The 12,011-nt window shown below is 42.7% G+C and overlaps 1 protein-coding gene across 2 annotated transcripts in view; it reads right to left on the bottom strand.

Moving 5' to 3' along the window:
- The window catches only part of IFT122 (intraflagellar transport 122), a 75,837-nt gene that overhangs the window by 58,260 nt on the left and 5,566 nt on the right, over positions 1-12,011 (bottom strand). The window contains exons 5-11 of one of the 2 annotated variants that reach the window (XM_006132833.4): positions 10,580-10,656; positions 9,983-10,049; positions 7,413-7,559; positions 6,359-6,526; positions 3,651-3,726; positions 2,197-2,388; positions 799-937 (exon numbers count right to left, since the gene is read on the bottom strand). In XM_006132833.4, the coding sequence (XP_006132895.1) occupies positions 799-937; positions 2,197-2,388; positions 3,651-3,726; positions 6,359-6,526; positions 7,413-7,559; positions 9,983-10,049; positions 10,580-10,656 (866 nt within the window). The remainder of the gene's footprint in view (positions 1-798; positions 938-2,196; positions 2,389-3,650; positions 3,727-6,358; positions 6,527-7,412; positions 7,560-9,982; positions 10,050-10,579; positions 10,657-12,011) is intronic. The other variant, XM_006132835.4, reaches the window with a different exon arrangement.

The raw sequence follows: 12,011 nt of genomic DNA, 5'->3' as shown, positions 1-12,011 counted from the left end.
TGTAGGGCCAAACTGAAACAATTTAATACCATGTCCAGCCTGATTACAATTTAATCCTTACAAAATACTTCTACATCAGTCAAACCTACTAGAAGAAAGTCTGTGGCTCCACATGAAGTACAGGCAGTCCCCGAGTTACGCAGATCCGACTTCCGCCTCTGCCTCGGGCTTCCTGTAGTCAGCCGCTGGTCAGTTTCAGCAGTGGCTGAATCTGGACGCCAGTTCCAACTTACATACAGATTCAACTTAAGAACAAACCTACAGTCCCTATCTTGTACGTAACCCGGGGACTGCCTGTATAAGGTATGCATTTGTGCTACTGGTTAGCAGGAGGTCACAAGTTATTAATAGTCACTTCTTGTGAAGGAGGTACAACAATGCATGTTTCAATGTCTCTTTCATGTCATAAAATGGGGTGAGAATTTTCTTTTTAAATGTGCTTAGAAAATATCAGCACAAGTATTTGATGCTATTAATAAGAGCAACCTTGACAAATATAATGGACTATACAGAATCTCACAACTGCAGACAGACTCTCTCTTAATAGCTCTTTCCTCTCCTAATGATCTCTCAAATCCCCACTTCCTCATTAAGTCCTTCAGCGCTGATCCTCCAGAGACATTTGCTCCACTTCGAGTTCGCATTTTCATCCCATGAGCTGTGTGTTTCAATAATACCATCAGTGTTTATCAAAGAAAACTTCACGGGACAGAAACCACACATTTGAACATGCTAACAACTATTAATAAAAATAATTAGGAAAGTGAAGCTAAGGATTAAAAGTATGTGTGAAACTACCTTTTTGCTCAGTAATTAGGTGCTGGACAATAACATCAGTCATGCTGTCCCTGTAAGCATAACGATCTTTATAGAGTCCGTGGACTGTACTGAAAATCAGCTGATAAAAGGAAATTGTTCCATCCTGGCATCCTATTGCCTGAACATAAGGAGAAAGATATAAAAAGCCTCACATAATCACCTATATGTATCAACTAATGCAAACCTATAAGCAACTACTAAGAAAAACCCATAAAAATGCATGACATTTAAATGATTACTAAATACCTTATGTTACATTTACCAAAACAGCATATCAACCTTAGTCCTGCTCACATTGTATTAAACGGCAAAACTCCCATCTACTTTAATGGCCCAGAATACTATATAATCATGATCACTGTTACTCTTTTTATCACCACTCTTGGCCTAGTGATTTCAACAGGCCTAGTGATTTCTACCACTGACAGATTAAGGATATACTGCCCCCAAGTATTAATACACACATTCTCCACAAGGCTCATCAACAGATATTCCAAAACAGAGACAGCCTACATCTACTTCCAGTCATTCTAGTGCACAAACTTCTGCAGTAATCCTACTGCATCTCTATCATCAACATTTTTAAATAAACCAATGACCATTTTTAAAATAAAATGTAGTAAATGTGAGTATGTCTACACATTTCATTTCACGAGGAGTAACGGTAGTTCAAACTAGGAAGCCTAGTTCGAACTACCTAGTTCGTGCCCCGTGTAGCCGCGCTGCACGGGGTTCGAACCAGCGGGGTTTCAAAAATGGCGGCTCCCCGACTATGCAAATGAAGCCCGGGAAATTCAAATCCCGGGCTTCATTTGCAAGTGCGGTATGCCTACATTACCCCACTAGTTCGAACTAGCGGGGTAGTGTAGACATACCCTGTCTTATGTAGGCAAAAAAAAACCCAAAAAACCCCCCGTCGTGTAGCACTTTAAAGACTAACAAGATGGTTTATTAGATGATGAGCTTTCATGGGGCAGACCCACTTCTTTAGATCATCTGAAGAAGTGGGTCTGCCACATGAAAGCTCATCACCTAATAAACATCGTGTTAATCTTTAAAGTGCTACACGACAAGATTTTTCTGTTTTACCAAGATCAGACTGACACGGCTATTTCTCTGCTACTTGTGTAGGCCAATAAGTTTTATCCCATTTATCATCTTCATGTAGCCAAGGATACATTTCTCCATGACTATTTTTAACTTCAGTTGGAGTTGAACGTGCTTACTCGGAAACACCTAAAATTACACTACTTTTATTTAACTGCCTCAGTAAAGATTTGGGCACATAAATATAGGTACCCAAGCTTGAAATCTGTGCCCTACTACACATAGCTACAGCTGCCATAAGAGAAAGGCGATAAAAATGTCACTTCTTACCACATAATTGGAGTCTGGTTTAACGTTACATGTCCACACCCAACTGTTCTGATCCCCTATGGTACCAAGACGTACTCCATCCTTTGTGTAGAGAGAGACTTGCTTATCTGAGCCTCCCATTAATATATATTCTCCTTTGGAAAAATAGCTAACACAGCAAGGGTCAAAATTCAGCACCCTATCCTTCCCAATCTACAAGACAAAACAAAAGAGATCAAAGAAAAGTATAATTTCATGTTTTTTAAGACATGAAAAGTTGCTTGAAACAAGAAAGAGGGTATCACCAGTGTACAGGGATTCTCAGGTGGCAAAGTATTATCATGCAAGCTCTTATGCCACCATACAGTTGCCAACCCTAAAGCATTGGCAGTGAGTCTCCCAAAATAGAAAACTATCTTCTGGTGGCTACTGAAACCAATCTGAGAGATTGTAATAAAATGCTAAAAGTCTGGTCAGTGGCACAGTAGGGCTTAGGCAAGCTCTGTACTTACATTGGCTCTGTGTGGCTCTCAAAAACAACCTGCATGTCTCTCTGGCTCCTAGGCCCCTTCCCAGAGTGCCAACTCAACAGTTCCCATTGGCCAGGAACCACAGTCAATAGGAGCTTTCTAGCTGCCTCTGTGCCTAGGAGCCAGATATACCAGTTGCTTCCAGGAGCCCTCCTGAGGTAAGTGCTGTCTGACCAGAGCCCAGAGCCCATACCACCTCCTGCACCCAAACTCCCTCCCAGAGCTCACACCTCCTCCTACACCACAACCTCTTTGCCCCAGGCTCAGCCCAGAGTTCCCTCCCACACTCTGAACACCTCGGCCCCACCCATCAACACAGAGCTCACATCCCTTCCTACATACCAACCCAATGCCCCTACTCAGTGAAAATGAATGAGGGGGGAGAGTGAGCAACAAAGGAAGGGGGGACAGAGTGAGTGTGGGGTGGGGCCTCACAGAAGAAGCAAGGTAGAGTATGGGGCAAGGGTGCCTGTGTATGGGGAGTTAGACAGTTGGCCACCCTATGTTACCACCATCCCTTTAACTAGTGGCAAAAATACTTTCCAATGCTCGGCAACAACAAACAGACTCAAGTTGCATCTGAGAACCAGCCTAGCCCAGTAAATGTCATCTTAGAATCAGGGTGATTTAAACAATACCAATGAGTTTCCCTCTCGAACTGTGCCAGAGACTGGACAGTTGCAGCTTAGGAGCTGGGCCAATAAAATGTCACAAAAGTCTACAAAGCTACAAGAAGTGCCAGAAATTGGCTCTACTGGGTTGGGAGATACTAGAGCTAGAAAAGAGGATGATCAAAATCAGACAAATAAAAAGCTTAGAGTAAATACTCTAATAAACAGCTTTATTCTATATATATATTCAATGTGACTTGCGTACGATCAAAAATATTCAGCTACTCCTGAGGGTAAATGCATCTTCCAAAGCACTGAACTAACTTCAACTTACCTGTTTGCCACTGAGCTGAAAAAAGGAAAGCCTTTGACCCCAGTCTGCTACAGCTAAGATGTCACTGTGTTCATCTCTAACATGTAGAAGAAACAGACAATTAAGACATGTGGTATGCTGCAATGATTTATGCATAAAACTTAAAAGCTACAAACAAAAAATAAGTAGGATGTCAGACTACATTTAGCAAATAGTGATTTAAAAAAAAAAAACAAAAATTGAGAGAAAAAGCATCTACTCTGACTAGAATACTAATGAGCTTTTGCAGCCAAAAAAGAGACAGCTGGGACAGGATCTGGGTGAAAGGGGAAGAGGATCTGGGGAAAACGGGAAGAGATCCACCATTTCCTCACCATATATCATGTCATGGATTGTTTCCTGAAAACTTAATGTATCATTTCATGTACTTCCACTGCAGTTATGATTAGCCAAGGCTAATTAGCTAAGAGTTCCTCACTTAAACATCTGTGACATATCCTGATGCTACTGTGGTGTAAATCTGGGCCTGAGTGGAGATACACCTGATTTACATAATCAAGAATTAATTTGATCCTTGGAGACTGGTAGCAGAACACTCACTAAGAAGGGCCTCAAACTCTGTAATTTTCTACTGTATTCTAATGGATGGAACCCTGGACTCAGACTCAGCAAGCGTGGCTTCTATTTCCATTTCAGCAACCATAAGAACGGCCGAACTGGGTCAGACCAAAGGTCCATATAGCCCAGTATCCTGTCTGCCAACAGCGGCCAACACCAGGTGCCCCAGAGAGGGTGGACCAAAGACAATGATCAAGCGATTTGTCTCCTGCCATCCCTCTCCAGCCTCTGACAAACAGAGGCCAGGGATACCAATTTTATCCCCTGGCTAATAGCCTTTTATGGACGTAACCTCCATGAAATTATCTAGCTTCTCTTTAAACGGTTATAGTCCTAGCCTTCACAGCCTCCTCTGGCAAGGAGTTCCACAGGTTGACTACATGCTGTGTGAAGAAGAACTTTCTTTTATTAGTTTTAAACCTGCTACCCATTCATTTCATTTGGTGTCCTCTAGTTCTTCTATTATGGGAACTAATACATAACTTTTCGTTATGCACCCTCTCCACACCACTCATGATTTTATATACCTCTATCATATCCCACCTCAGTCTCCTCTTTTCTAAGCTGAAAAGTCCCAGTCTCTTTAACCTCTCCTCATATGGGACCCGTTCCAAACCCCTAATCATTTTAGTTGCCCTTTTCTGAACCCTTTCCAAGGCCAAAATATCTTTTTTGAGGTGAGGAGACCACATCTGTACACAGTATTCAAGATGTGGGTGTACCATAGTTTTATACAGGGGCAGTAAGATATTCTGTGTCTTATCTTCTATCCCTTTCTTAATAATTCCTAGCATCCTATTTGCCTTTTTGACCGCCGCTGCACACTGTGTGGAAGTTTTCAGAGAACTATCCACGATAACTCCAAGATCTCTTTCCTGATTTGTCATAGCCAAATTAGCTCCCATCATACTGTACCTATAGTTGGGGTTATTTTTCCCGATGTGCATTACTTTACACTTATCCACATTAAATTTCATTTGCCATTTTGTTGCCCAATCACTCAGTTTGGTGAGATCTTTTTGGAGTCCCTCACAGTCTGCTTCTGTCTTGACTATCCTAAACAGTTTTGTATCATCCGCAAACTTTACCACCTCACTGCTTACCCCTTTCTCCAGATCATTTATGAATAAATTGAAAAGAATTGGTCCTAGGACTGACCCTTGGGGGACACCACTAGTTACCCCTCTCCATTCTGAAATTTTACCATTTATTCCCACCCTTTGTTTCCTGTCTTTTAACCAGTTCTCAATCCATGAAAGGACCTTCCCTCTTATCCCATGGCCATGTAATTTACATAAGAGCCTTTGGTGAGGGACCTTGTCAAAGGCTTTCTGAAAATCTAAGTATACTATATCTACTGGATCCCCCTTGTCTGCATGTTTGTTAACCAGCCTGATGGGTGACCTTTGGCAAGTCACTTCTCTGTGCCTCAGTTTCACAATCTATATAATGGGGATGATACAGACTTCCTTTGTAAAGTATTATATTATTACTGCTGCTAGTCTGAGAATCTGTTCACCTTACGACACACCACAAAGACCATCACTCCTCCCAGCCATTTGCCTGGGGGAGAGGAAAGATGGCATTTAGGTTGGCAAGGAGCAGTGATGGGCTGGAAATAATTTTTTTTATTATGGATTAAAATTCACTGCTTGGACACACACAAAAAAGATGCAACTCCACCTAGTCAACAGAAACCCACACACATGCACATCATCAATAAATTTAGCCAATGGGTTTTGATTGTTTTGTTAAGTTACACATACTGAGTTTTTATAATCTATAAAATGTGTTCAACTATCTGATGACTATTGCTGTACAAGCCTGATACTAAAAAATAAAGAAACCAATTTATTACATTCTACACAAAGATCCTGCTTAGTATTACTACTGTTGCAACTGGTAGCCTCAACAGAATCTATGGGCCCTAAAGACAGATAGATATCTTCTCTTTTCAAGATGCGTTTCTTTCAGGTAAGGACTGGACTGAAGTTCATTAACAGAAAGCGAAGAGGAGGAACAAACAATTACATATATACATTGGGACATATATGTAGATGTCTACATTGTTTGTAGAACAGTAAATTTTATTCCCTTGAAGTTTCACTCACGAGCTCGTGTCCCTAGGGCTCTCGTCTTCCTCATGTTCTTCTTCCTCTGTCTCACTACCCTGACTACTGCATGTGCTGGACTTCAAAGCTGGTATTTCCTCTAAACAGTGGTGGACTGATTCCTCCTCTTCCTCAATTGCTCTATGATTCCAGAAATTCTCCCACCTACTGTAATATTAATTGCTTGTTCACATTCCCTTTAACTACAGTGAAACTGTCATTTCAAAATTACTCTAAGATAAATTTCACTGCATAAAAAATACACAAACAAAAAACCCACAATCTTTCCTGATGTTCAAGTTGATTTTTGCACTTTTTTTCAACTTACAGAAAGAGACAATAAAATAATTGCTGTACATAGCCACTAAAGAAATGCAGCCAGCATCACAATTAGTATTTTCAAAATAGTGCAACTCTATAATTAAAAAAACCGGCAGGCTGGTAGGAGGCAGCCAATGTCTAGAAACAGGTGTAGCTTGCCCCCACAAGAATCTTAGTTTGTCACAGATATAAATCTCAGGGAGAAGGGACACTTGATCTTAAACCACAAGTTGACAGCTATCCATCTTTTAGTTAAAATACACTCCATTTTGGAATGCATATAGCAGTAAGATAAACAAAGGGAAAACACAGAAAAATCTCCACCAACAAAGTTTGCGAAAGCCTTCTTGGGTCTGTGTCAGAGGAATATAAGCTGCAACGGATGTGGCAAAGCCTTCTTCAAGCAAAAACAACATATGTGGAGATTTTGATGTTACTGAGGGATTCCTATAACAACGGCAAAGTGAAAGAAGAGTAGGATTGGGAGAAAAAAATGATCTAATCCTCAACCAATCTAAATCCAAAGTAACTCCATTTCTTCTGTGGAGTAATTCCAGATTTTTACAGATATGAAAAACTGGTCACCAGTGAGTAGTCTCTGGGATCTGAATAGGACACAGAAGAAACCCACTCAAAGGAAAAAGGATAATGGACTAGCCATGCTGTGATGTCAGGAATCAATAAAGCAAGGAGTATCTTTTCAGCTCGAAAGGGATGGATGTAAGAGGTTTACCTTGATGGATTCCAGCAAATTGACCATACTGGAGATAAAGAGCCACCTGGACGTTCTATTTTGACTTTCTCTTCACCATTTTTATTCCTTATGCTGACAATGCCATTGAACATCCCCAAAGCAAGGTATTGCCCATCGTTTGTCCAGCTAACAAAACAAAAAGAAAAAGAAGCACGTCATAGAACAGGGATGGGAAAGATACGGCCCACAGGCTAGATCCAGCCCACCACGCCACTGGATCCAGCCCACCAAGCCGACCTGCTGGGGCTCTGAGCCATCCTGCTGGGGCTCCCAGACATAAAGCAGCCCCCCACCTCAAAGCAGCCCCACAATGCTTTAAGAGGCTCTCTGCTCCAAGCACCAGGGAGAGGAGGAGGCTTCACAGAACCTGCCTAGTGGAAGCTGAGAGATTTTGCTGGGAGCAGGGGCAGCGCACAAAGTCTCCCTCTCCTCCCAGCACCTGGCACAAAGTGTCACAGGAAACAGCCAGCCATTTTGAACAACCAGGGTCTGTGGCAGGCAGGGACAGGGTCCTTCAGGGCTGCTGCCCAGGAGCTGCCTATGTGAGCAACTGCCAGCCACACACTGACTTCTGGCACTCCAGCCCCAGGTCACCATCCAAATCCTCTGCACAACTCCCTCCCAGACCTCCAGGTCACAACTCCCTGCCACCTTCCCTGCCATCTACCCCTTTCACCCAGGACAGAAACCTCTCTTGCACCCATACCCGTTCCCAGACACTGCACACCCAAACCCCTGCCCTCTATCACAACTCCCTCCTTCATTTAAACTCCCTTTCAGACCCCGTAACCTCTCCTGCATCCCAGCTCCTACCCCAAGCTCCCTTCTGCACCCAGGGCCGGCCCAAGCCATTTGTGCGCCCCGGGCCCCGGGAGTGCGGTGCTGCCCCTGGGAGTGCAACACATGCACGGCTCTGCCCCCGGGCATGTGGCGCCCACCTCCAGGCGCCCAGCGCATGTGCGGCCCCGCCCCGGGTGCGCGGAGCATGCACGGCCCTGCCCCTGCCCAGCAGTGCCCCCTACAATGGGGCGCCCTGGGCAGTAGCCCGATTGGCCCGTACCTTGGGCCTACTTTATCTGCACCCAACCTCCATCCCAGACCCAGCACCCCTTCATAGAAAAAGTGGAGCTCTTTACCACTTACCAAAATCTTGAAGTGGGCCCCCTTAAAAAATTATTGCCCACCCCTGTCATAGAGGAAACTACTAAAAGTACAGGATACTGAACCAGGGGATGATAGCTTATTAGAATGTCTCTCTGAGGATGAAGAAAGAATACTGGAATGTAAGTGTTTTTATATTATTATTTATATTCTAGCCAATTAGCACATCATAAGATGGGATTTTCAGGTCTCTCCTCCACTTGGGTCTTCTCTCCAGAGCCTCCGGTCCCGGTCACCCCCCCGCCCCGTCTCTGTCTCTCCTCCTGCCTCCTGCTCTCTCTCAACTCTCCTCTGCCTCCTGCCTCTCTCTTTCTCTTCTCCTCCCCCTTCTGCCTCTCACTCGGGGGACCGCGGAGCCCAAATGGCCGTTTGGGCTACGCACTCCCTGTGCTGCATGGGGGGCTCGGAGCCCAAACGGTCACTTGCGCCACTTGCTCCCATGCGGCGACCTGGATGAGCAGCGCAGAAGTCAGCTGAGTGCCACAGTAGGAGGCGAAGAGGGGTGGGGAGGTGACATTCATGGCCAGGGGCCAAGGCCTGGAGCTGCTGTCACGCTGCACGTTACCACCCCGCTGCCCTTTGCCTCCCACCATGGCACTCGGCTGACTTCTGCGCCGCTCAGCCAGGCCGCCACAGGGGAGCAAGCATCCGTTTGGGCTCCCCTGTGGCGGCCCAGCTGAGCAGAGTAGAAGTCAGCTGAACGTCACGGCAGGAGGTGAAGGGGGGTGGGACGGTGACGTACATGGCCAGTGCCGCCGCAGGGGAGCAAGAGGCCGTTTGGGCCCCGCACTCCTCATGCAGCATGGGCCGCCCAGGGGGAACAGCCAGAATTTCAGTGTTACAGACCCTCAGACATTGGGCTACTACATTTATGATAGTTCACTTATAAGCATCTAATATCAGGGCTTGGCTTTATTATGTAGTTACGTCACACATCGAAAAAAAGTCTAATTTTTTGCCTGAGGATCACAAAGTACTTTTATAACTATGAATAAGTCTCACCAGCACCTTCCGGAGATTATTACTGTATCAATGGATAAAGAGAGGAATGGAAAGGTTTACTGACTTGATTAAGATCACACAGCTTATCACTGCAAGTCCAAAACAATACAATTTTTAAAAAGCTATGCTGAAAGAATATGACGAAAGAAAAAAAAAAGTACCTGACAAATGCTGTGGAAGGCGTTCAGATAGTACAGTGATGAGGATGGTATGATATAGAAACCTTTGGTTCTGTTGTATTCTGGTCTATAAACTCCCAGTTCACGTCCCTAATCATGGCTTCTTGTACATTAGGTATATATACTCTTCTCTTTGCCATGTTTTTATTCATAAAGAAAAAAATCTAAATGACACATATAGTGTTTAAAAAAAAAAAAAAAACTTACCTACAGCAGGTGATTTTACTGCTTGATTTATGTTTGGAGACTGACTTCTGCTCAGGAGACCACAAGCCTTAAAAACCACAACAAAAACAAGAAACCAAGTTCTTCATCATTATAATCAGCATTTAGATTAGAAAAAAAATAGTGATTGAAATAAAAGGGGCCAGAATTTCACTCAGGGTTGAGAAGAGTCAATGCATCTTTTGAACAGATTATATGTATTCATATATGACAGATGAGACAGATGGGGCACTAGGGAGTAAATATATAAAAAGAATTATAATGAAATATTTCTTAATGTGGAACAAAAAATAGTACCATTGAAAAAAACATCTTATCACCGAAAGATAGCAAACTAAAAATTATTCTCAGTTTGAAAAGTTACGGATTCCAGTGCCTTAAAGTAAAATATTAAATTATGCTAAACAAGACATTTTCTCAATTTTTATCTGTATGCTCCATAGTAGATGAGTAACATTATTTCTCCATTTACACATCACTGAAAAGAAAAAAAATCTGTACCCAAACATTATTAAGCTTAATAATATTTAATAATGTTTACTGGCTCAATGAAAAACATAAAAGAGGAAGAAGACGTACCAAAATCACTGGAGGAGCAAGATGCCAGTTGGTGAGTAACAGGATTGTATGAAACACACTGTATAGAATCATTATGCCTAGAACAAAGTAATCATCACTTTTCAAACAAATCTTTTGTTTTAAATACTGTATTTTCTATATTTTATAACAAAAGATATTAAAACCAAGTTTAGACAAATACTGCATGAAACCAGATCAAGCTATACTAAGTCAAATTAGCACATTTAAATTATGTTAAAAATTAACTTTTTTAAAATTATGCAGTCTCTAAATGGAAGTTTCATTAGATTTCATCAAGAACTGGCTGTATTTGTATGATGGCATAGGTGAATACTGGTTTGAGAAGCACTGTGAAAAATGTATGTTATGAGACATTTTTCTACCATATGAATGTACACCTCTCTCACTGATTTCAACAAGAATTGTGCAAACTTACTCAAAATTAGAATTTGTATTTGAAAATGTAAGGTGCTAGCAATCTATATTTCTTAATAACTTCGTGGAATTGTATTTCATTCATCCAACAAAAAACATGAAGAGAATTCCATATGCACACAATGCAGGACAAAGATGGAACTGCTTAGTAGTGGCAAGTACCAACAGCAACTTTTGAACTGGGCTTCAAAGTAGAACTATTTTAAATTTGGCTTATTTTACAAGACCGGTGCTATGTGTTGGACATACACTACACAAATAACTCCTGTTGGCTATGTCTAGACTGCAGGCTTCTTTCGAAAGAGGCTCTTTCGAAAGATCGCGTCTAGACTGCAGGCGGATCTTTCGAAAGAAAAATCCGCTTTTTCGAAAGAGAGCACCCAGCGAGTCTGGATGCTCTCTTTCGAAGACGGCCTCTTTACATTGAAGAATGCCTTCTTTCGAAAGAGGAACTTTCGAAAGAAGGCGTTCTTCCTCGTGAAATGAGGTTTACCGCCATCGAAAGAAAAGCCGCGTTCTTTCGAAATAATTTCGAAAGAACGCGGCTTGAGTCTGGACGCAGGGGAAGATTTTTCGGGAAAAGGCTACTTTTCCCGAAAAAAACCCCTGAGTCTGGACACGGCCATTGAGACAAAGGCAGAATATAGCTCCCAAAACTTTATGACTCTTCTCTACTCCTCTTGAACTCATGCAACTGCCTAACACACAAAAGAGAGTTTCTCTAGTGCTCCTTCAGCCCTGCAATGTCTTCACTAGAGTAACACCAATGCTTTATCTAACCCTCCCACTGTTCCCTCGTTCTCTTAACTGTTTTCCTAGCCCTTTCAAATAGTCTTTAGGGATGGAAATATCCCTTTAAAAAGTTAACCAGTTAAATGATATAGTTTTAATAATTTAACCAGGGTCCAGATAGGTGCGGGGGTGGGGGGGCTGCTCCTGCCAGCCAAGGTTCCACCCTTTGGTTAACCGGTTACTGGGTAAGCATACTAGTAAGGCT

This window comes from Pelodiscus sinensis, chromosome 11 (assembly GCF_049634645.1).
Source record: "Pelodiscus sinensis isolate JC-2024 chromosome 11, ASM4963464v1, whole genome shotgun sequence".
Lineage (NCBI taxonomy): Eukaryota > Metazoa > Chordata > Testudines > Trionychidae > Pelodiscus > Pelodiscus sinensis.
Note: the sequence above shows the minus strand (reverse complement) of the source record. Positions and strands in the feature narration are given on the sequence as shown.